Below are 26,722 nucleotides of genomic sequence, written 5' to 3' on the forward strand. Positions count from 1 at the left end.
CGACGTTGCCGAGCAAAACAGGAACTGTCCGCGGAAGAAGTGATGTGTTGGCATTTCGGGGAAATTTAGATCCAAGTCCAATAAATAAAAGGGGTGAAATCGGTCGTCCTGCGGGTTCACGTAAAGCAGCCGTGCATATCATAAACTTCTTCTCGACGACGCGCTCACACAGTGTAAGTATCGCCGTCAGTGCAATGAATGAACACTGCTTCTTGCACATCTCTACTTACTGCGGTGTTTTGGAGTCTTTACACACACATTAAAAAGCTTTAAGAAACATTAAATGGGTGTTCTGTTAATAGTCAAGACTTACTGGTGATTTTGACAATGCTGAATAGATTAATAGAAGGATCTAATAAATGTCAACAAGCATCAAGCATTGTTGCGCAAACTGCATATCATAAATATGCCTTTTTACTTTTGACCTTATTTTTGTTTACGCTGTTGATGTCAGTGAGGGGAGAATAAACTGAAGAAACAAAGTTGGCCTATCAGTTCCAGCAAACATAAAAACATTACATTAAGTATTAATTATGGCTCATATCAGCGTGCAGAATAAATAACCATGGTTTTGCTTTGTCTGAATGGATACTGGTGGTAAATACTTTCAGTGATTTCTTTCCAAACACATACAGCTTAGAAAATAGCTGCTAATCTGTTAAAATATTTAACTTTGAAGTGCTGAATTTTTATCAACATTTATTTATATGTTTTTGTGAGGCACTGGGGCCCTATTAACATGACCCTTTGCTAACACTACATGTGCATTCACGTGCATTTAGGATGGTCACATTTTCCAGATTGGGAAGTTGTTCTTCTGACTTTGCTGTGTTCATGTGCTTGGGAGTCAGACTGTGGCACCAGCATGAATGGTACAAAGAAAAGATGTTATTTTCAGGTTTACTGAGAATACATAATTTTTCAGACTAATCTGGGTCACTTGGAGCAATGTGAGGTTGATATGCAGTGCTATACTCAGGTATGCCTTGATAGTATGAGGTTTTTCTTTTGCCTTCAGACCTGCCTAAATCATCTGAAGCATACATTCAACAAGGTACTGAAAACATTCCTCAGAGGTTTTGTTATATTCCTGTTCCACCACATTGCAAAGGCACTTTTTTGAATTGAGATAATTTGAGCACAGTGAACTCATTATCATATTCAAGGAACCAGTTTGAGATGATGTGAGCTTTGTGACATGGTGTGTTATTCTGCTGGAAGCAGCCATCAGAAGACTGGTGCACTGTAGTCATAAAGGGATGGAGAGCAGCAACAACGTAGGAAAGTTTGTGGTGTTTAATTGAGGCTCAGTTGGTATTAAGGTGCCCAAAGTGTGGCAAGAAAATATCCTCCACAGCATTTCACCACCACTATCAAAGCCTGAGCAAATTGTAGCCTCACTTTCTTAGCTGACAGGAGGGGCACCTGGTGTGGTTTTCTGCTGCTGTTGCCCTTCTGCTTTCACTACAAGTTGTGTGTCTGGAGACGCTCTTCTGCATCTATTGCTTGCAATAAGTGGCTATTTGAATTACGTTGCCTTCCTGTCAGTTTGCTGGAGCCTAGCCATTCTCCTGTCACCAGAGAGCTGGATATTTCCTTTTTCAGACCTTTATCTGTAAACCCTACAGAAACCCTTTTTCTTCACATTGGCTGTACGTTTGCACGTGGAAACAATTTCTCCAGATTGACATCACCATATAATTACTCAATAAATCCTACAGCACATTGACATTAATGATTTTCTGGCTCTTTCAAAAATTCCTTCACCTGCTAAAGCCTACGGTTGTGAATCATCTTTGCATCTATTCTTAAATGCTAAATTTACAGACAGGCTGGTATACTTATTTAAACATTATGAGGGCAATATGAGCAAGATAAAAGTACAAATCTTTTGTACAGATACTTAATACAACCGTTTGTTTCTTTTGGTTCAGCTCATATGTACTCATTTGTAAGTACTTTCATGGCAAGTAAAACCTTGACTTGTAGGTTTTACTCTACTGGGGTTGAAGACTGTCTTTCAGGGAGACGGCTGTTGCAAAATGCTTTCGTTTTAAAAAATAAATAAATTTTTAAAAATCCAGATTTACTTCAGGTTTCTAGTAAAGTGAGATTACTGTTAACACTGTTAATGACAGGAATGTATTATTTGCCTTGTCATCTATGACTATAAGGTGAAAAAATGGACAGGGATGTATTATAGTATCAACTCCAACAATGCACCTGTCACTAGCTGCAGCATGCTGCTTTGCTATGTTCCACTGATGCGGATGCAAAATATACTCAAATGTATCTGTTCAAACATTGACGACTCCAATTTAGCTATATTATTGTGATGCTAATGAATAATACTGCATAGCAGTAGCTCTGAGAGCCTCCAACTGTTAACATTTTATTTTCATTTGGACAGGTTCCTCTCTTCCTTTTGTCTTTCTCTGACTTGCTTTTATTTGCTGACTCTGGTTTCCAGCTGGAGAACAATAGCTGTGCATACATCCTTGTTCTATGTTGCCACTAAGAGTGTTTGAAATGTAGCTGAAAACAGTGTTTTTAATGTAAGGTAAAATTCTGGTTTCCCAAGGCAGCTGCAGTCTCCCCTGAGAAGGTATCAGTCAGCACAGGCAGCCAGCCACGCTCCTTGAACATGCTAATTCAGTCTCTCTCCTCTATTCCCCAGCTGCAGCTCTAGATTCTCCACCACTCTTGTTCCTCTTGGATACACATAGATACTTTTTCCTATTCACCTAACTCCTTCCCCTTATGTGCACACCTGCATACAAATTTTTCTTTTTACCACACTTGAACATTTTCTTTCTTTTTTTTTTTTTAATTATAATCATTTATTGTTAGACTAGCAGGATTTGGTAGCTGGTATTATGTGTCTAATGTGGGTAGTTGTAAATCTTTTCACCTCAAATCTTTTGCCCAGAGAACAGGACGGACATTTCTGTATCATCAGCAACCACACGTACGTGTCCCTAGACTCACTCTTACTTTTCCCACTATTTTAAACAAAGGGCTACAATATTGATTGATGCAGTGTGTTGTGAGAGAGTCTGTCTGGAATTTAGAGCAGGAGAAACAAGCGTTTTGGATTGATGCAACAAACAGGCAGTCTTAAGTTTTGTAAAGAAAAGCATTATGTTGGTTTAGATACTGGTGATGCATAGTTTGTATTCTGTGTATAAGGAAAAAGGTGTCACACATGCTTCATATTCATTTCTCTTATTTAGATGATCTCTTGGCCATAACGCATTTTTTTAAATCAACAGTCACGGCAGGATAAAACCCCAGTAACACATCTAATGGCATCTGCAATCTTCCACCTTTATATAGGCAGTCAAATTTGTATTCATTTGATAATTTATTTATTATTTATTTGTGTTACACATAATAAAATCCTTCAAGTATTGTTTTGTTTTTATAATAGGTACACAGAAAAACAACCTTGCTGTCTCCAAATACCATATAATACTTCATATACTTAAACTAACTTCTATAATCACCTAAATTGGATTTAAAATTAATTAATCAAAATCAAGACTTTCAGGTTTAAACATTATGGGACAACCAAACATAATTATAAAGAGAATCCTTTGCAGTAAGTGTGGTACCCATGAGGGTCACCTGTCTTGAGAAGCTTTGCGAGGCAAGCCTTTACCCCAGCTGCTATTAGTTTCTGCTTCTTTGTGGGTCTTTCTGCCTTTAGTTTTGTCTTTATTAAGTACCTTAATCTGCTTCACAGACTAAGCCTACTCAATTCAAGACAGGTAACTTACTCTGCCGTTTAAAGCTCTGTTTCTTTTGTGATGCGTTTGAAGTCATTCTCCAGCTGGACTGTAAAATGCTATCCCACCAGGTCTGGAGTATTGAGGAAGGCAAGAAATCTCATATCATCCACTTTGAGTGTTTTCCTTTGGCCTCTGTGGATCTCAGATATCATGACTTCCATCAACGTTTCCTCATCCACGCCATTTTTCTTTCTGTTTTCAAGCTTATCTGGACTTTCTTCCTCCTGAGTTGTACCAATGGTCTTACGTTCATTTACATTCATGAATGAGTCCCTTGATTGCAGACGCTGACAATGATACACTCACCTTCATGAGAGTGCTCTTGACTTGGTTAGATGTTGTGAAGTGGTTCTTTTTCCACCAAAGAAAGAATCTCATATCATCATATCATCATGTCTGGCCCTTTAGTGTTGCTGTGTTGTTGTGTTGATTTGCCTTGTCCTAAAGTTTCTAGTACCGCTGACACATTTGGTTTTCTGATCAATATTTTTGGACGTCATATTGAGACCTACAGCTACAGAATGCCTATTCAACACTTTCATTTGTCATGAAATAACATAACACACCTGACCATGAAACTGCTTATTGATTTGATTTTTTAATTTCACTGAAAAATAAAAGGGCTATGTTAAAAATGGCTGATTATACCTAAATGGTTAATGGGAATTTTTTTTGATTGGCAGCTATGCTTCACTCACATCTTGTTTGCTTTATTTTAGTCCATTGAGGTGACGTACAGAACCGAAAGAGTCGCACGATAGTTCGGGAATTCTCTAGTGATGGCAGTGATATTTAGCCTTTTGTTCAGCACGCCACTTCCTGTATGAACGCCTCTTTACACAGGTGAAACGGAAAACGACTTACTTATTATGACTTGATATGTTTATAGGGATGTCTTTTACTGTGTAATCTGCAAGTGCAATTATACTGACTACAACAGCCAACTGTCTAATCATTATCTGACATGTTACTGTTACCAGTGCCCTTGTTCTATTATATTTCTTAAACTTGAAGAAGGTTCATTTATTGAAACAATAGCCAAATAGAAGAGAGAACCATATCAAATCAAACTGTGCAGCACTTTTTTTTCTTATTCCTAAGTCTTCATCCTTTGACCAGTACTTCTATGCTACCACTGCTGTGCAGTGCTTTTATGTTCATATTTATTTCATACCCCAAGTGTAGTCACTCACTTGTACACTTACATCCTAAGGATACTATTTATATTATTCATAGCTCTTTGTCTTTATATCTTACCTCTGAGCTGTCAGTGTAATCAAAGAGAACTCATGTTGTGAAGGAAAATGGTGCTAGGCTAAATGAGATGGGTAGGAAGTGCACATACTGAGAGCGTAACACACATGGTAGGTGGTGAGAATTAATTTAATTACGTGTAGCAGATGTATGTGAAAGATAAACCATCTGCCTGATCAAAACTGACTACTTTGTGCGCTATATGTGATTGTGTATTAACTTGAATCCTTCCTGCAGATTTCATAAATTATCCCCAGCTACAGAAGAAGGAGCGGAGCTGCAGTATAGTTGCATTTAATTAAACTAAACAATCGTGAGTAATGTGGAGACTTAACTGTGAAATTGTCTCAATGTTTTTATTCTCATTTTCTGTCAGGTTGAGGAAAGAGGATGGGGAAGAAAGATGCCAGTGCAACCAAATTACCGGTTGATCAATACAGAAAGCAGATTGGTGAGTCCTCTGTCCTGCTGCTCGGCAACAGCAAATCAATCAAATGTAATTAAATGAAATAACACACAAGGTGTATTTGGGAAAATAAAATCAGAAAAACTGGTCCATAAAAATCAAAAGGTTTATGTTCGAAGTTCGTCTCATCTCTTATTTCAAGGTAGTGTTCTTAGGCATTCGTTTTTTGTTTTTTGTTTTTTTCAACATTCATCAGATTGCGTGCTGTGAATTGGTCCCCTAGTGAGATAGTCAAAGAGGGCTTATATAGTAACAAAGAAATTTTAGAGGAACCAATCTTAAACAGCTTAAAGTCCATAAGTTTTAGGCTTGAACCCACGGGCATCAACACAACCTGCAACTTTGTCTGCTTCCTGAAAATTAAAATCTAGCCCGTTTGAGAAATGCATTCAACATTCCACTGATCACTGAAAACTATCCATAGTTGTACAAGAAGAGGAACTTGAGTGGTTTTTGAATTTTGTGGACCTGTTCTGAGAACTTTTAGTTATTGCTAGTTGACCTGACATGTTTGAACTGTGTGGAAATCATACACAGTGCAAAACATAGATCTAGCATCTAGGTCTAAAAAGAGAAGCCAATGCAACACTGCTTTATACACGTGCACTTTCTAATGGGGGCCAAAAATACTTCTAATCCAATAGAAATCTATTGGAAAACTGCTCTCAGACCTGATCTCATAAACATTTTACAGGTGATTTTATGCAGTTGTGATTGACAAGTTGTTAACGAGTACGAGAGTGCTTTGTAGCCCAATCCACCCTTTGGTCATCACATTTGTTTTTAAAATGCCAAGACTATGGCAGCTAAAAAGCTCAGTGATGTTATGGTCGCTGTATCTATCTTCATACTGTCTATGGTGAAAACTCATCCAACGAACTGTTTTTCTCCATTTCATGTCATAAATTCTCAGGGTATTTACTGTAACAGCGTATATAACATATGGCTGATAGTTTCAGCAAAATTCTACCAATATAATAACTAATAATTAAAACAACAAGGTTACTGGTAATTATTTTGTGATCCTTTTTTGGTAGTTTGTATTTATGTACTTGTGGTCGAATTCCATTTGAGACATAATCCTCACTGATTGGTTGATTGTGCCAGTGTAGGAATGCACAGTAATTAATGCCGCATTATAAAAAATCAAGCTGACATTCCACATTTAAGAAATCACATATGATGATAATAATAATAATAATAATGATAATAATAATATGTTACTGGGAAGTATTTGGTGGCCGTTCTCACATTTGTCAGTGCAGGATTATGCATCATCTCTTTGCACAGCGTTGGAAGTGTTTCTGGTTTGCACTAGAGTAAAAAGAAAATTCAACTAAATTCACAGCCATTATGCAAACTGTGCAAATAATTACACTTGGTCATGAAAAAGCAGCATCTCAGGTGACAGTGAATACGTTGCTTAAAAACCTCCCTCTGTACCATCTTGTCAGAAGCTGTTTTGTCAGGTTTATTGGCTCTATAATCATGTAGTATTTACTTCCCCCTTCATTCCCCTTCCTTCACAAAGGGCCAACTAAAGCAATATGATTGGAATCAATCAAAGGCTCAGCCAACTTTAGCGTGCCAGCTGTGGTTTCTTAAAGATCAGTGCACCTATCATATCTTTTTGTTTTTGTTTTTCTCGTGTAGAGCAAAGCCAAAAGGTCGCCAGTGGCAGAGCTGGATAATTGTGGGCAGCTGACAGACTCGGATACAAAGGGAAGCTCTGTTGGTTTTGCAGGCTTAAAGGTTTTACTTTAAATCCCGGGACTCCCATTTTGTTAACATGAAATGTGACACAGTAGTCTTATAAGACACAAAAGTCATGCAATTCCTTAGGGAAAGAAATTTTATCAGCAAATTAACTTTTCATGAAAGATCTGGTTTTGGCCTTGATTAATTGACAACTAATGACTGATGATTCGTCCTTTTACAAGGTAGTAGAGTGATGGCACAGTGCAGTTACTAAACTAACATGATGTCTGAGATTTATTTGGATCTCCATGAATGTGGGAATCTAAAAATCTTATGCTACAGCACATTCAAGGAAAGAATTTAACTTGGGGGACTTGAATCCCAGTCCAAGAGATGTGGCAACAACATCTGGCTACACAAATGTGCATGTCCTTTTCTTGCGTTCTTTTGTTTAGTTAGTAGTTAAATACGACTACTTCATTAGATACACATTGATAGTACCAGGTTGGACCCCTTTTGTCTTCAGATTTTGGCATGATTGTATCACACAATTACTGCGGATCTGTTACACAGTTGCTGTAGAGCTGCACATCCAAGATGGAAATCTGGGGTTCCCCCAGAACTCAAAGGTGCTCTGTTGGCTTGAGATCTGGTGACTACGGAGGCTGTTTGAGTACCATTTTGTTATCTCCTGAGCTTTGTCACATTGAGTGTTATACTGCTGGATGTAGCCATCAGAAGATAGGGGCCCTGTGGTCACAAAGGGATAAATGTGGTAAGCAACAGTCGGTAGGCTGTGGTGTTTAAATTCTCCTCAATTGGTGCTAAAGTGACCAGAAAGCCTAAACCAGGGGTCGGCTGCGGCTCCGGAGCCGCATGCGGCTCTTTAGTCCTTTTAGTGCGGCTCCGCGTAGTTTGGGAAAATAAATTAGTTTTTTTTTAAGTAATTAGCTGAAGTGTATTTTATTTATGTTAGTTCTTTTTTAACTTGTAGTTCTAAATTGGAAGATTATTGTGATATTGAAATATAAATATAAAATTATATTCTATTATTTTTTTGATCGCTCAAAATAAGCGTCACACTTGCAGAAGCCGGTATACCCGCCGAAACGCCGTGCATTTATCGAGACTTTCAACCCCAGGTAAGCCAATTATGGATCTTCGGATCCACATTATGTCAGCAGCTGTTCTCCACCGTGAACTATGTTAAAAACAAACACCGCTCACGCCTCACAGACAACAGCTTACAGTCCTGCGTAAAGATGAAAGTGACTTCGTACAACCCCGAGTTCCAGACGCTGTGCGCAGAGGTTCAGGAGCAGAAGTCCCATTGTAAACATACCACGGCAGACCTGACGATGTTTCCATGAACATGCTTTTCAGCATCTCTTTATTGACCACTTTTCACACACGGTTGCTGTACGCATACAGCCGGCTGTAGCTTTTCAGCTCAAAGCCCGACACATACCATCACAACAGCATAGACAGCACAGACGTTTAGGCGGCGAGGCGTAATTGCGGGTGCCGGTCAGGTGCGTCCGCCTCCCCACACATTAACCAGGTAAAATACATATTTAGGCAGAATTTTGCAAATATCTATTTTTCATTTTTCAGCAGCATAGTGCTTTTATTCCATTTATTTTTTTAAAAGTCAGGTCAAGGCTCCAACAGCCCAAAGGCGATATAAGGGTGGCGGCTCACAACAGTTTTTGTTTGCTACATGGATCATTTTAGTTCAGCTGGGTGTCTTTCCTTTTGTTACATTTCTTTAAGAGTTCAAAATGTGTTAATTACATAAATAAAATATAATTTTCTCTGTAGCACTTCATGGATTTCATAAGCAACACACCTTAGTTGTTCACACAAAGCATAAAGGTAAAGAACAATATATACAGTGTTATCTTCATTATAGATGTCAAAAAGTATTTGCGGCTCCCAGTGTTTTCTTTTGCGTGGAAATCGCATCCAAGTGGCTCTTTGGGTGTTAAAGGTTGCTGACCCCTGGCCTAAACCATTGATAGAAGCCAGGATAAATCTCATTTCATGTTGTTTATACCAAATTTTGATCCTACCATTCAAAGTGGCAGCAGAAGTTGAGACTCTCAGACCAGGCAATGTTTTTCCAGTTTTTGTTGTTGTCCAATGTTCGTGAGCCTGTGTGAATAGTACTTTCCTGTTCTAAGCTGGGAGGATGCTGGAGCCCATCCCAGCCGTCTTAGGGCGAGACGCAGGTTACACCCTGGACAGGTCGTCAGTCTGTCGCAGGGCTAACGCATAGACACAGACAACCATTCGCACCCGCATTCACACTTATGGGCAATTTAGAGTTTCCAGTGAACCTATCCCCACTAACTGCATGCCTTTGGACTGTGGGAGGAAGTCGGAGTCGGCGATGCTATATATTTATTTAAAAAGCTGTAAACTATAGTGACTTTACTGTGACAATAATGGCATTGTTCTAAACCCCTTCATTCCAGCTTTAAGTACATGTTATTTTTTTCGCCTGTGGTGATTCACATCCTCACATTTTTCCACGTTTTGTATTTTCTGGTGTTAATTTTGTGTTAACAGGACTCGTGGTGCTCTCATGAGTTTTAAAGCAAAATGTTTGGTTGGTTCATATTTCCATTTCTAAAGTTATGTCACGTTCATCCTTCTTTCTTTTTGTTATTATTGTTAAAGAAAAAAGGATGGCACTGTAAGTCCAATTGTGTTTTTTTTATTTTATTTTATTTTCCTCAGGCATGTGAAAGCTTTTTACACCACCAGCTTATAAAGGAGAGGGATTGCTGTTGTATATGTTTTCATACTGGGACAGAAGAATAGATTTATTTAGCCTGAAGATATCCCTTAACTGTCTGCCATTATGCAAAACCTGATAGGTTCAACAAATGAGAGACAGACATAACATAACAAGCTCATCTCCCACCGTCACATCCTCTCCCACGAGTCCAGTTTTTTTTTCTCCTTTCCCCCATTTAGTGTTTTCTTTCTGAGCACATCTTATCACTTCAGAAATATGTAACACACTTTGGTCCCATCTCTCCCGCCGCCTTCCTCCAACCCCTCAATTTCTACCATTTTCCTTCTGTTTGAAAAGGACGGCCATCAGGCAATTTCACTGAACCACTGTTTAACAGCAAAGGTGAAGAACAGAGAGTGGGGGGAAAAGATGGAGAAAAATGAAGTCTTCAAATGTAGCATGGGGCTTGTTCTTCTCAGAGCTGAAATGGGCCACACATGGTAATTTGAAATCGTAATAGGTGGCTTATTCATGGCACATCGGCGGTAGTCCAGGCTGGTTGTTGAGCTGTACCATCATCTCTGCTGGAGTGCTTTTGTCATGGCAGATGGCCATCAAATGGCTACTGTTGACACTCTCTTTTTTAATAACATTATTAAACCTGTTGTAATTGAATGCCCTTAGGATAGATAAAGCTGTAGCATTCTTACATTTAAGTACAAGTGTTCAGTCACAATGATCCCTACTGCTTGTTGAAAACTAGGGGAAAATTGGCCACATAGATAAAGACACCCACAATTTTAAATACAAAATGTCAAGCTGGAAGCCAATAGCTTTACAAGTTACCATTTTACATGCAAATAAAAGATAACACCCATGATATATTGCTTCTTACAGGTGAAATACTTCACTCCTATCTGTAGATAGGACAGCGCAGTAGATCGGCAAGGTGTACCAGTTATCTCTTGGCGTTATATCATGGATAATCTCCCTTTATTATTTATTATTTCGCTTCCTTTCTCTTCCAGTAACCGAAAAAGGGCTCAGTATATCCCAAGAGTCTGGCATCAGTTCTCAGGTTCTACCACTCATCCTGGCAGATGTCAGCGATCCGCACCATGTGGTCACTGACTATATGGCTGCAATGCCAGATAGACGTGGAAGCAAAGCAAAGCATGAAAACTGTCAAACACGCTGTCGGTGTGTTTCCCGAATTGTCCCAGGGCACTCAGAAACTACTAGACAGGGCTGTCTGTCCAAATTACTCTGCCTGTGTTGGATGCAGTATGTAGGACGGTTAGTCCCCATAAACACAAACAGGCACCCACAGAAATCTTCAGGTATTTTAGTTTATTTATTTTTTCCTCTGAACATACTTATGTCCCTGTTTGTGATCATTTTGGCTTAGCGACAGCTGTGTGCTGTAGGCAGTAAATGATTTTACATGTATTGGCTTTAAAGCAACCTGGTTATATCATCTATCAGTTTAAATAATGAATTGGTGGTTATTCAGAGCTACCCTTGTTTTGGGTCATATAGCTATAATCCATTAAATTCATGCTCACATTCACACCAATGGCCAGTTTCAGAATTGAAAGTTGGACTGTGAGATGAAGCAGGATATGCTGAGACCTGAACACCCACACAAGCACAGGGAGAAGACGCAAAATCCTCAGAAAAAGAACCCAGCCAGTGCATTCAAACTCAGGACCTTTTTGTTGTGAAGCAGCAACGTTAACCACTGTACCACTGTGCTCAGTTTCCTGTTCTCAGCTGACAAGAGTGACGTTTGCAGTCTGCTGCTATAGCCCATCTGCTTCGAGGTTTGGCATGTTGTCCGGTCAGAGATTCCCTCCTGCAAATCATTGTTTTAGTGAGTGGTAATTTAAATTAATGTTGCCCTCCTATCAGCTTAAAGCACTCTTTCCATTCTCCTCTCACCTCTGGCATCTACAGGGCATTTTCACCCAGAGAGCTGCTGCTCACTGGATATTTTCTCTTTTTCGGACCATTCTTTGTAATCCTTAGGGATGGTTGACTAGGAAAATCCCAGTAGATCAGCAGTTTCTGAAACACTCTGACCCGCCCATCTGGCACTAATGACCATGCCAAAGTCACTTACATCACCTTTCTTCCCCATTCTGATGCCCAGTTTGAACTTCAGCCGGTTATCTTGACCATGTCTACATGTCTAAACTTGTTGCCATGTTATTGACTGATGAGTAATTTGTGTTAACAAGTGGTTGAACAGGTGTACCTAGTCGTGCTTGCAATTAAACTGAATATTACTGCAGGTTCAGGTTTTTCAGTAGTCATCCTGATGCCTGTTTACTAAATGAGTACAGTGGTCCTATAAGTCCATATGTGTGCTCTGAACCATATTTTTATACTTTAAGTCTATTTTTTCCTTCATGTTGGCTTTCTTGCTGTGCTCTGTCTGACACAGGCAGAAGTTTGGAGCTGCTGCCGCTTTGCTAATGTGCTTCTCGCTCATGGTTTATATGAAGACATGGCATTAGATGAACTGTGGGGTTTTTGCAGAGTGGGGTATGCTGGGTTGATAATGCAGATCGTTGCAATGGTATTGTACTTGATTTTTAATACTTTCTGACACTGGAATAAATTTACCAAGATATGATGGAGAATAATATATAATTTGTTTTTGTGTTTTGTTTTTATATATAGGAGGATGCATGACTCGAATAAAAGCAGCCAAACTATACTAATTCATGATAGGCTTTCATTTCTCAGTTGCGCAAAAGTAGGAAATAATTTATTCACAAAATGATCCCCATGTTTTTCATTCTATTCCATTTTTAAATAACAAAGAAGGAGGAAAGGGGAAGTTGAACAGAGCAAGAGACTTTTTTTTATAAAGGTTACATAGATAGTTGGGGATAGGTAGTTAAATAGGCTTAGAATGTTCCCCATCACCCCAACACCCATATACAATACTTAACTAAGTACATACTCCATTTATTTAACTATATGAAAGATTAAGGTGGTCTCACCAGTTGTGAACAATTCACTCATGAACTTGCAACCAGAAATCTAAAAGTAGAAATGGTTGTCTAAGGGTTTGTTGCATATAAAAGGAGATGAATTTAATCTACTCATTAGAGGCTTGACGTAAATGAACATCCTGCCGTTGCTCACCTGTTACAAATGTGGCTGTGCAGTTTCGATTTGGTTACTACTTTCATTGTGATAGTGGGGAAAAATGATCTCCTTGCTAAGAGAAAGTGTCAGCAATCAAATTGCTATTCTAAGCAAAGAGGGGTATTATTAGCATCACATCATGACTGGAGTGAAGGTTTCAAATGGCTCTCAAATGCTTTGCGAAAACTCAGTCAACCCTATTCCGAACATTACCGCGGAGACTGAAAGAAAAACCATATGAGCACAAGGATCAGGGCATCAAGCTTTGTTAGAAACAGCTGCATTTTCTAAATAAAGAACACGTTATTTCAGTCTGTAGCAGGAAGACTGTCTCGTCAGAGGATAGGTAGTGTCTCCAAACCGCTTCACAGAAAATGAGAGCAAACACTTGGCATGGCTTAAGACATCAAAATGTTTGTGTGGACAACTGAAGAATTTAATGATGACTTAAACTTTAAGATTCACAGCAGTAACAGAAAGGTTAATCAGCCTAGAGAATGCCACTGCAGTGTGTCAACACAGTGTAATGGCGGATAGCTTGAACTAAACACCTGCACCAAAACAAGTAGCAACCCACTGTTCAGAGACGCGTAACATCCTTTGAGCTACATCCTTGTGATGATACTCGAAGACCAAGGAGTGCTGAATATCGCAGTAAACTATTTGGGACATTGTGTCTCCATTTTTGATAACATGTCTCATCTTTATGCAAACTTCTGGAGTCCAGCTTGAGTGCTGTTGTCATTAATGCAAACAGGAGATTACTGAATAAGATATTCATGAAATTAATTTACATTTTTATCACAACTAAAAATTTCACCAAAATTGTTACGATCATTTTGCCAACTGCAACACAGGATGTTAGAACTGGATCTGTATTTGTTTTCTAAAATGAATGCAAAATAGAAGCATTTAGGAGGCTCAGGCTGTTGGATTCCATTGTATGCATTCGAAACTTAAAAAAAATAGTAAAGTTTCTCATCGTCACTCACCACTCTTCTATCTTCATTTTAATGGCCAATTTGTATGACACAAATCACATACCTCCCCTCTCTTTCCCTTGAGTGCACAATCACATGTGACTAATTTTAGCTAATACCCCCTACCTGTCTCATTATGCTAAACAGAATAATGGCTCAAGATAAAAACTAATTTCACAGCCGTCTTCATCAGACTCCATTTATAGGTAACCCGATGACAAACAAGCAAGAAGAATCTGAACTTTCCATTAAGCGGTGGGGGGAGAAGGCCACTTTCACTTTTCCTCTCTGTCTCTTCAGCGATGACTTCAGTGAAAGGCACGATCAGGGAAGCCATCCCAGCAGGTGCCCTAGGCCGTTTTACAGGGGTTAATGTTCCTCTGAGACGTGTCATTGTTGTTGCTGTACAGGAGAACAGTGATGGCTTTTCAGGGTGGCAGGCTGAGGCAGGGAAGGATGGGAGGATTGCTTGTAGCTCAATGCAGGTAGATAATTGGTGACAGAAAATGTCTCCGGCGCTGGTGAAGCAGTGGAAACGGTGATGACAAATAGGAGTACTCATAAGCCCAGTGCAATATCATCAGGCACGCGCGTGTAGATTGTGCAGGCTCCAAACCCACACAAACAAACCACAAGAGAAAGCTACCGTGTAGCTACAGGAGGTACAGCAGGGTAACACAGTAGCATTAGAATACCATATACACACACTGAGGTAATTCTCTAGCATATACACTACTCTGATTATTACCCTGCTTGGTGTAAGTATTCTGATTTGGCCTCAGTTAAGTACTAATTCTTACCAGATGGTTATGTCTTCAACCAATGTATACATCTACCATTGAAATTTAAACCCCATCCTTGCTCACATCACGCCATTTACAGTGTGAAAATCTTTGCAACGGTTATGTGAATAGTGAGCAACCTGAGGTGCCCTCCAATCAAATTTTCCCCTCTCCACTTTCTGACAAGTGGAGGAGACATTCAGTGCCCCCCGTAATGAATTCCCACTAGCTCGCTGTTTGCTCCTGGCAACACGCTCCCCATTTCTATTAGCCTTCCACAGAGTCAGTGGGAGGTGAACGAAGAGTTCAGGACCAGGAGGAATGGAGGGGGGGATAAAAGAGAGAGCGGAGATATGGGAAGTGAATATCAGATCTTGGAAAAAAGATGCAGGGGGAGCAAGATTATTGAAAAGCAGGTGAAATGCTTAACATGAGGCTAATGGTCATTTCCTCTTTTCCTCTGTGCCTGGGCCGTGAGAGTGAAACCTTATTGAGTGGAATTCAGCTCTACACACACACGCACACCTACACCTGTTTTCCCACTAGCTCATTTCTGCTTTTCCCTCTCAAACCCTCTCCAAAATACATCTTCCAGTCTCTTTCCCTATTCCCCTCTTCCACTGTAAACAAGGATTAATTGGAAGAGGAAAAACCACCAGGCTGAGTTGGTCTCAGTCTATACTATGTAACATCCCTGTTTTTCCTAATGACGTACAATCAAGTTTAAATCATGAAAACTTCATAGTTAACTTCAAGCACCACACTCATCTTACCATTAATCAAATCTAGATTTAACCATAAGTTTGAAGAAAGAATAGTTCTCAAAAAAAAGGAAATTACACATCTTGAGCACACACACACACACACTATTGTTAGCAAAGTTCCTTTTCCTGCAGTGGGTTGTTTCTAATTAGACCAAGACAACCAGCTGTCATATGCACACACACACGCGCACACACACACACTTTTTGCCGGGTGGCCAGTTTGCCCACAGGACTCACCCTGAGAATTTAGCCTACGGGAAGTCAAGTAAGCACAGGTGAACCGTGCGGAGCTCAGGTCAAGAAAAGATTTATTGTGTTTTGTAGACTGTGTGAGGCGTGTGTATAGGTTTATTTGAGAAATTTCAGTGGTGCACAATTTATTTCTCACTTTCTCACCACCCATTTTTGAGCACATGACTACATAAACAGAAACTCACATTTAACTGTTATATTTCCATTCAGCAACCTCCCTATTTTGTAGAATAAAGACCAGAGTACAACCAGCATTTATAAATTATATAAAAACCTGAAGCTCTGGGCAACCATTTGTTCACTACAAATACATAATGGGGAGTTCAGTCATCTTAAGCCCGATTCCTCACAATATTCCCAGAGTACTATATTTCTACACAAAAACCTTCTGGTCTCTTTGGTTGTTTGGCAACGGTAAATGAAACCTATCAGTCAATCTTGGTTGTTTATTTGTGTACTTCATTTAATTTCTTTTGATCTATTTCATGTGTTTTAGGTAAGCAAGACTACAAAAAGACAAAGTCTGTTTTGAAAGCAACACGGCTGAAAGCTGAAGCGAAGAAGAATTCCTCTGGATTCAGGGTGAGACTTGGTTTCTGTTTAGGACTACTGCAGCCTTTATCTATATGTAATCTATGATTTGTATATGTATATCTACACTTAAATGTCTGTCCTGGTGAAATTGTGGTTCTGCTTATCTATGTAGAAGATCTGCTAGCCAACTTTTCCCATCCTCCTTTTTGTCTTAAGTTTTCATATTTATATTTTATATTCCAGACTCTTCACACTTTCTTATTGAAAGACGTTACTCTAGGTCTTCAGGGAATGTAATAATCCATAGTAGATCTTCACATAATTATGTGCTGTGGGCCACAGTCTATTCTTTTAAGATCCCTACACATGGTAAAGAAGATATGCTAGTGTCCTTCATAGATTGTGTGTAAAATAGTGCTTTTCTTTACCAAAAAGAGGACATAACTGCAGCTTTTCAACCCTTGGAGATGTAAAATTCAAAGGTGGTCTTATCCTTTCAATGGAAAAGGAGGGGCAATGGGAAGGTGGGTGAAAAGTGGAAAATACAATATGCAGATTAGACAATGAAATGGATAGAGCAGGTAATGCTAAAGTAAAAGGAGGTCGAGAGATTTGGAGCCGATGACGGGCAAGGCTGAGACATATAGAGAGGAGGGAACAGGAAGAAAAGAGGAAGACCTGAAAGAAGATTTTTGGATATGAGTGACCCTGCAGAGGGTTGGTGTGACAGAAGAGGACGCTAGCATCAGGGCAAGATGGAGGCAGATGATCTGCTGTGGTGCCCCCTAAAGGGAGCAGCCAAAACAAGAAGACGATTGAAATCACAGATTCCATGAGAGGAACTTTTATAACTTTATTTTTTAGTGAAACTCACTTGAAAGACATCATTACAGTAACATTCAGTATTAGTTCTTGAATACTTATTGTCCTTTGTTGACACTGACAAGTTCTGCTTACAGGACATTAAAAGCCAAAATGTTTCACTTCCTGATTAAGCTTCAGTTGCTACGAAGTGAGCAGAGATGAACAAATCACAATGAGGATTAAACACTGGGTGAAATGGTCAGGTTTTAAAATATGCATCTCTTAGACATGCAGGGCCTCATTAAACACGTCCTTAATCCAATTAGATTAGTCCATATCTTGAAATATTGATATTGGTCATGAATAATTCATGTTTTTCATGCCCAAGATGAGTGGAATTTTCAGAGGTTGGATTAAAAATACCTCTGGGACGAGGATATTAAACTGTCTTAGACCTCTTGGCCCCGAGTTCGATTGAAATTCAGCCCAAATGTAATGGATATTTGGTCACGCTTGCTTTCCCATCAAGTCCTTTTAGCGTGATATGAAGTTGAAGAAGTGATTTTTACACAGCTCTCTGATGACAGTAGAAAGCCTCCCTCACTCCCTCTCTCTTTGAACCTTTGGTTGACAGCAAAGATTTGGCTGGAATTTTTAGGGCTGGTTTGGATGTTGGGGCATGTTGTCCTCTTCTCTTCTCTTCTCTTCTCTTCTCTTCTCTTCTCTTCTCTTCTCTTCTCTTCTCCATATTCCTGGTTGAGATGCTGCTCTCAGATGCAGCTGGCACCTCAGAAGGGCCAACAGACATGCGGGCACAGAGAATCTGACAGCTGCCAGGGCAGGCTGTCTCGGGGCTGTCCTGGTAACGGGGCAGTCTGGATGAGTTGGCAGAGAGAAAGGATGGAGACACTGTGGAGGAGAAAGTGAGAGAAGGAGAACTTCTGTTCCCACCGTAGTGCTCAGTTGTCTGGGTTACTTTAAAAAAAAGAAAGAAAAGCAACCCAAAAACCAGCCACCTGCTGTATCCATGCAGGTCCTTATACACAGGTTGAGTCACAGTGTGTTTACGGAAGTAACGACTTGTTGCCAGAACACAAGTCTTTGGCTCTTCCAAAGAGTGGATGGTATGTGGTAATGACAGCAGAGAGGGAGAAACTGGCAGGAAGTGCGGTCTGCAGCCTCTCCTCAGGTTGCCTAGAGAAGAAGCAGCGCCTTCAAAGTAGCTCCAGCACATTATCTTGCAGCAGAGGAAACGAGCCTGCTGCCTTGTCTAATTGGCACACTAGCCTTCTGTTCAGTTCTGCACTGTTTTTCCTCAGTCTTATTTAGCCGCTGAGCCTAGGAAGTTGGGGTAGAGTGGGTGGGGTGGGGTTTCTTATGGAATTGGCAGAGGATGGAGACGACAGATAATGATGGGTATCTTCCATCTGTCATTTGTGAATGTGTGCTGTGTGGCGAGCGAGATCCTATAGATCCACAAGTATTAGTTTTTTGGAAATTCTTGCCTCTTTGTGACAGGAGCAGGTGGGTAAGGACGCAGGTGAGGATTTGAACCATGGATACAGCTTCATATCTAGAGTTGTTTTAGAGTGTTTTTGAAATCACATCCTATTTTTCTATACAGTATTTGGCAGCAAATTTCTTATGTTCATACAGCTATAACTCACATCAAGAAGCTCCAACTTTTGTTTTAAAGGGGCAGATTCGAGTAACTGAAGCAGTAATTACTGAAATGCCCGAAGTCAGTGCTGTTAGAGAAAAGCTCAAGGTTGTGTTGGGAGCTCTGTGGCCTTTTGTTCTATTTAATGGTGCTGCTGTTTATTTCTAACATGACAGTGACACATTCAAGCTTTTAAACTTTAAACTTCTTCCCATTTCAGCATGAGGATGTAATAGCAGAGATGTTGTAATTAATTTACTCTTTGGCCAAATTAAAGTGAAATTTAATCATAGTTGCCATATCTGCCTTTTTTTTTTTTTTAAAGCAAATAAGCACCAAGTATAAAAACTCATTATTTTTCTGCATCGCTGAATTGAATGCATGTGATGTAGTCTGCTGCAACGACACTGCACGGCTTTGTTCAGTCATGTTAGCAACTTGTGGCTCAACATTTTACATAAATAAAACATATTCCCTCTGTTGAACATCTGCATCACACTCGGAGCACAGCGTCAGAAGAAGGATGGGTGAAAGTGTGCCGCTTGCAGCCCTTTTTTAAACCACAGCTCTGAACTAGATCCAGATCAGCTTACGTGTGCAACACTGTGAGTTACCATGGCAATCTGGAAGAGAGAGCTACCTTTGTGACCTTTAAAACTGGCTTTAGGCTCAGCATCCTTCACTAACCTTAACTCTGTAGCTTTCCAACCCTCTGGACCCTTGGACGCTGTGGTAAGCAGTTTTTTTTAAAATTTTGTTGTGTTTTTCCTCCAATAGATGACGTGATTAAATTCAGCAAAATTATCAATAGATTTGAAGCTTTGCAAAAGAGTGAATGTGGTCTGAAGGCAGAAGAATCTATTCTGTCGGTGATGGAGAATCTATTGCTCAACAAAGGAAACGAATATACCTACAAAAATTAACTAGAAATTTCAATTTAATCGGTCAGAAAATGTAATACTTTAATGGCTGATTGTTTGTTGCTGTGACTGGTATGGATGAGACCTGCTTACTAACTGTGCTCCAAATGCACCGACGGTTGTGTGGCTCTCACAAGCTGCCACCCACATACAGCCACAGACACACCGACTCTAACCTGCTTAGCACATGGGAACATACAAACAGACATACACACACGTATATGCGCACAAACAAACCCAGGAGGAGAATAAAAGTCGGACCAGATGAGAGGATGTCTGCTGAGCTATGGCTTGTCGCCAGGGTGACGGGGACTAGGCTCCCAGCATGCCGAGTGTGCTGCAGCTGCCGCCAGTGCTGAGAGAACCACACGATGAAGATGATGATGTGTTTGGGCCCCATCCAGAGGTCTCCATCAAAATGTGGGCAGAGAGGCTGTGTGTTAGTGTCTGAGTGTGTGTGTGTGTGTGTGTGTATATGTGGAGGGGAGCACATAAATGTATTTGTGAGACAAGGCAAGAGTCAACGCAGTGGGCTACTCTTCTCGAAAACAATGATCTCAATCAAGTGCAGGTGCTTTCTACAACTCGAGTGTTTTCACCGAAACCCCTCCAGCTTGTTTTCATAGACAAGTCACTGTAACCAGCTGTTCTCTTTATCTCTGAAACCTGATGCAAAGAAGGGGGAGAAACCTGAATTGTAATTTTTTCAGCAATTCAATAAAATGCTTACCTATGTCAGAAACACAATGTTTTCTTTGTGATATTCTCGACAGAATTACAAACGCTTCTCTTTGTTGTGTTTCTTTTCCTTTTTTTCAAAGCTGCCACAGAACACACGAAAAAGCAGAAAACAATCAAGCCTCGGTGATTTGATAACAGTTCTCTTTTCTCCGAGGCCTAAGCAAAATAGAAAAGTAAATCAAGCGGTGGAAGCCTGGCGGTTAATATATGAAACTAAAGTGCATGAAATTTAAAAGTTTTCCAATTAAGCTAGGACTTTAAGCTGTTTGGAGGCTGCTGGGATGTAGATAAATGTGGGCTGAGGCTAATGAAGACCAATGCTGCTGATGACTAGGCACTACAACATGTACACAGATAGCTGTGGATGCTGTGACGCCTTTTAATTGTCACCCCCATCGCCTTCGTCAGAGAGGAATTATTATTAGCCCCCCACCACCCCTCATTTGTGCCGAGCTTTATCTCTCACTTGTTTTCTATTTCATTTTCACTCCCTTTTTTTATTATTTATTTATTTTTCTATCATTTTCTCTCTGCAGTTTGGCTCAATGGCTGATTTCGTAGTCTGCCATGTGTGTACGTGCGGTATAAGGGAATCACTGAACTGATGTTTTATCAGATTGTCATATAGTTTTGTTGTTTCATTTTTCAAGTATCTTTTAGGGTGACTAGGCTTATCTTATTTTCTTTTTTAGTGCTTTTTGCCAGTCTCTAACCTTGTGTCAGCCTCTTTCATGAACAGGTGGATTTTGTTCAATTTAGTTTTTCCCTGAAGTCTTTTTATAAATCTATAAATGGAAAACTGAATTTATTAACATTTGCAAAGATTTAAGATTTTTTTTTTTGTAACACTTGCCACGTCATCTTTGTTTTTGTGGCCCAGTTTGCAATTTAAAACTCATTTCCACGCTCAAATCAAATATTTCTTTTTGAATAACCTCCAATCAGACTGTACTCTGTGCTCTTTTAAAGCTCTCCAAGCTCTCCAGTGTTGATTAGAAAGTTTGCTGCTAATGAGTTCTCTTGATAAAGAATAACTGGCATTGTTCAATACTCTGAGTGCCCCTAATGAAACTCCAGCTGATGAAGATTGTAATCGTGTGAGCACCACATAATGAACAAGCGCTCCTAATTCCCATTTTCAAGTTGAATACCACTCCTTTGGAAAGCCTCAATTTGTTTGACAATTAACCAATAGAAAATCTAAAAAAAATAATAAAAAAAAATAGGCCATTTTGTAGAAGAAAGTTTAACTTATCAGTAAAAATGGAGGGAGGGAAAAAAGTGAAAGTGGAAGCTGACTGCAAATAGATTTATTTATTAATTTATTTTTTTAATACTGCAGCCGCTCAGGTCCTGGCTTCTGAAATGTGATGCTGCAATGTGGGTGTTTTTTTTCATAGATGTTGCTTCAGTTTTACCTACCAGCACCTAATTATTACATATTGTGCCTGGTGCTGTTTGCACCTCCGTGTGTGTGTGTGTGTGTGTGTGTGTGTGTGTGTGTGTGAGAGAGAGAGAGAGAGAGAGAGAGAGAGAGCGCATGGCAAAATGTGATCCTGGTGATCCTTGGTGGAAGTAGGACAGTAAGTAATTTCGTTTGAGTTTATTTAACAGAAAAAAATGTTGTGCTTATGAGTATATCCCATTAGTATGTTATTGGGTCTTTCATCAATTGATGCAATCTTGTAAATTTACAGTTAGTCAAAATTCATGGGAGTGGGTGGCACCATGTTGCCCAGTTATCTTGAATACAGTGGCTGAGATGGATGGACACTGCAGTTCTGCCTAATCATGTTTTATGTATGTGGCTAGAAACTGGCCACAAGCATAGTACACTTTATATGTTACTTTCAAAATCACATATAGGCTTTTTTTTTTCTTTTTAAACTGTATATGACCATTCAACTCTTTCTCATTATCTCGTTCTCTCCTCCCTCATTTCCAACTCCTCTCCTGAATTGAAGTCAGGTCTTTAACCCATGCAAAAGTGAATAAACGTGTATTTAGTCCTGATATTGACAGTTACTTACTGTCAGCAGATTAGACATGAGGCCCTCCCATCACAGGACAGCTGACGAGCTGTCAACGACAACAACGACTGATTACAAGCTAATAGTTTGATTAGTTGAGGTAAACGGTGGCCTGACAGTCTGCGCTCACTACAGATGAACGGCAGACAGAGTTTGTCCTAAATTTTTTTTTTTTTCCCATATTGTCCAGCCCTAATCACCAGTCCCATCAGTCCCCTAAACCAAATTTTGGTTTAAGTTGTGATCATATATAAAATAGTTACATATTATTTTACAAATTATTATTTATTCTTAAGTTTTTCTTGCTTGATTACTTAAGTACTGGAGTAGACTGTACATTGTAATAAAAATACATAGTGGATTGGATTTTTTTTTTTTTAATATAAAGTAAGTAGTGTTTCACATTAGTGGTATTACCTAATTAAGAGAAGTGATTTCTATTGGTACAGTTCTTTTACGATTTCAAATGTTTTTATAGAAATATTTTGTTAGCATATTTTCTGAAGGGCTAGAGTGTACACGCCGTGTATAACAACATAAAATTCAAATTAAAAAATAAAAGAAAAAACTGTTTGACACTGTAAATGTGAAGCTGTGGAGGATTTTCAACTGCTTCCAGTTTACGTTTCTGGTTTAAATATGAAAACAAATTCATATATTATTATGACATCCACAGATGACGATAATAGCTTTGTTTGCTCCTCCGTAGCGATTTTTTCCCCCCAGTTTAATATCTGAAATTAAAGTGTAATTGCTATAGTTAGATTTGCCCTTTTATGCACACCAGTAGAACTGCGAGTGAGAGTTTAAATATTTATTTTGTGGTTTTCAAAACAAGCAAAGAAAACAACAAATCTTTATTCACATGCGGTGAATTTAGATGAAAAGAAAGGCATTAGAGACTTGGCAAATACAGACGTAACACAAATAAATAAGCACAACAATTATGAAACACTGCAATGACATTCAAACAAAGCAGACACTCATGAGTGTAAAGACAGACTCGGGATTTGGGCAGAAAAATTAAAAACAGCTCACAAGAACATTTTGAATATATTTTTAAACTTTTGCTTTCTCCTCAGGATGCGTTCCTGGTCATCGCAGCAATCCTGTTCTTCGTGCTCTGCGTGTACGCCTTCTTCTACCTTAACCTGAGCACCGAGATTAACCTGGACGTGGACGTGGATTAATAGGTGGACATTGGATCAAATACTTGGTTTCTCTGCTTTATGCACATGGGCCATTTAGTTAACGCAAACTATTGTTTAGTTTTGTAGTTTTTTGGGGCTTTTGTTCGGGTTTTTGCCCCCACATTTTGTTGGTGACGTGCAGACTGTGAACACACTATGAAAAGACAAATTCCTGTATATCACACAATCAAGTTTCAGGGTTTTTTTTTAAGATAAAGGTTTTGGAATTGATCAAACACAGAAATATTTTTCTTGATCTTTCTTTGTGCAATGAATTTTTTCCATTAATTTTTTCAACCTTTTTTTTTTTATGTGGTGAATTTAAGCCAACTAAAGAAAAGTATTTGAACGACAGTGACCTCCTGCTTGACATCTACCTTCTGTAAAGGAAGTTAGCATCCTTTTACGCAGCTGATCCGAGCCACAGTGGAGACTAAGCTTCGTTAGTCATATTCAGCAGAGTCACGTCCCACTGTTTTCACCGCTAATAGAAAAATGTAAATCTCCCGCTGAAGCTCTCGTCACATCGAGACAAACACTCGCCTCACATTCCAGTGCACAAACCTCTCCTCCTGGATATCTGGAGATCACAAAGTGTGAGATTAGAATCCACAAAGCCCTTGTCCTGATTGAACATGTGTGCAGAATACAGAATAACAGGTTGCCCGACTTACATGCGGCGTGGAGGCAGACATCCTCAGGGTAAGCACGCAAATATGATTGGGTTCATCAGATTGAATGAAATTGTGGAGATAATTGATGGCTGACATGATACGAGTCTTTCTTTTTTCCTTATAAAAAACAACAACACTATTTTCATTCCGTCTCGTGTGCATTGTATTCTGTAAAATGTGATATGTCTGTATAGAAAGGAATATGAAGGACTGTCAATGCTTCTTTTTTTCTACTGCTTCACTCTTTGTGCCTGAGGCCTGCACGTTGCAATCATTTCAGTTCAAGTGCTTCCACTGTTTGAGAGATCATTTGTTAGCAGAAGCGCAGAGTCAGTAGTTTTTTATTATCTTCATAGAAGTTTTATGGAATTTTTTTTGGTTTAAAATTGTATTTTTCTGATTTTACTTTTTTTTTTTTTTTTTTTTTTTTTTTGCACAGAAAGAGCAATACTGTCATCTATAAGGTTTTTATAGAAAATGAAGTTTTGCGTAATGCATAAAAGACCAATACCAAATACATATCAGTGCTTTAAGTTTATTCCAGCATGTTTTTATTTCAGAAACCCTCTGGGGAGGGACGAGTCATGTCTGCTGCTGATATGATTCCTGAAATGTGAGATAGATTTTGAGCTTTCAGTTTTTGCCTTTTCTCCCATGACCTTCTGACCTCTAGTAAAAGACCACATGTCAAAGAAACCATTATGATGAGCATGCACCCGCGCCCTCACTCGGAGGCTTTTATCTCGCCTTGATACGTCCGAGCTCCCTCCCCCAACACCACGAGCCGCTCACATGTGTAACAATAGATAGCCTGGTCTAATAGACCTTCATACATGACACCTGTTATCTGAAAGGTCACCATTACCAACTACAAGAGCCTTGACATCAGCACAATAGAAAGGATCTCGCTGCCCAACCTGTGTATTCAGACCTGTGTTTGGAAAGATCTTTTTTCATAACAGTGTGGTGGTTTGTTCTGTTGTCGAGTACGTCTGTTAAATAAACATCTTACAGTGTGCTTTTTTTAAATGAATCAATCGTGTGATTCTGTGTGACATGAATTATCTTTCTGTTTTTGAGTTTCTCATGTGTAATTTTAGGGTGTAATATATGTCTATCGACGATATCTGTGATATATTAACCACAATCTTTAAAAAACAAATGATGATATCATGTGGAAATACAAGAGAAGAATAATAACATAGCATGAATGATCACTATCCTTTGTTATCTTATTGTATGCATTTGTACATTTACGGTTACAGACTATTTCATAAATAAAATTTCACATTTCTACCTACCATCAATATCACCTCCTGCCTACGCAACAAAAAGCGGTGGTATATAAGGTTAAGTACAGACCACCCCAGAGGCTTTTATTGCTGTAAGACGATGACTGTAATTGCATTTATTAATTTAAATAAGAGAAAGGTTTCCATTTAAACACAATCAAAATAACAGCTGATCATATGCATTAGAACCAGTGATGTTTTATACTTCTTATCTCCAGAGGTTTATATTCAGCTGTTAAATGTATGTGTAGTCATTACTTTGAGTCTTAAAAGTTAATGAATAAAAAAATCCTAGTGTCGATTTACTTTTATGGGGTAAAAGCTGCCATTATTTCTTTTTAGATTGGTTTAATTCCCAGCTATAAACAACAGTGTTCTCTCCGTAATGGGTTATTAAATTGTATTGACTATGTGTGGAGTGCTCGTCTTGTCATGTCAAGGCTATTTGCATGCCACTGGATTGAACCGCGGAGGCAGTGAGAGATGCTACAGTATAATGGCGAGAGAACAGCGGCAAAAGGACATGACTGTGACATCCGTGTCATGTGACGTGCCACTCCTAATCGACGGTGTTCACTGAGTTGTGCTTGCACAGGAAATTAATCAGGCATTAGCGCTTTATGAGCATTTAACATGACCTTTCCAGCTTTCTACGGGAGTTGAAACCACTGAAATTTTTACCTACCATCCTGTGACAAATGAGCTAGACGCTTCGTGCCCAAACTCTGCTCATTAGTCATGTACGGTATGTCACCAAGAGTAATTATACTTAGCCTGAAACTCACATTTGCACCAACACACGGTCACACATGCGTACTTGCACATGTAATTTGCTGCGCTTTCCCACACTTGAGGCAATACAAACCTTATCATACATGCATGGCTGTTTACTGAGACATGAATCATAATTATGACTGCTGGTGAACCAGACACCCCGCATTCGCAGCACGCTAGATTTGGCATGCACGGTATTTGCTTTTGACATAAA

General features: G+C 39.3%; 1 protein-coding gene across 1 annotated transcript; it reads left to right on the forward strand.

Annotated features, from left to right (window-relative positions):
- triqk (triple QxxK/R motif containing) lies at positions 1-25,475 on the forward strand. The gene is made up of 4 exons (XM_005478548.4): positions 1-173; positions 5,422-5,496; positions 16,386-16,471; positions 23,661-25,475. The coding sequence occupies exons 2-4, from the start codon at positions 5,436-5,438 to the stop codon at positions 23,766-23,768; spliced, it is 255 nt and encodes an 84-aa protein (XP_005478605.1). The 5' UTR covers positions 1-173; positions 5,422-5,435; the 3' UTR covers positions 23,769-25,475.
- The last annotated feature ends 1,247 nt before the right edge of the window (positions 25,476-26,722 follow it).

This window comes from Oreochromis niloticus, linkage group LG22 (genome assembly GCF_001858045.2).
Source record: "Oreochromis niloticus isolate F11D_XX linkage group LG22, O_niloticus_UMD_NMBU, whole genome shotgun sequence".
Lineage (NCBI taxonomy): Eukaryota > Metazoa > Chordata > Actinopteri > Cichliformes > Cichlidae > Oreochromis > Oreochromis niloticus.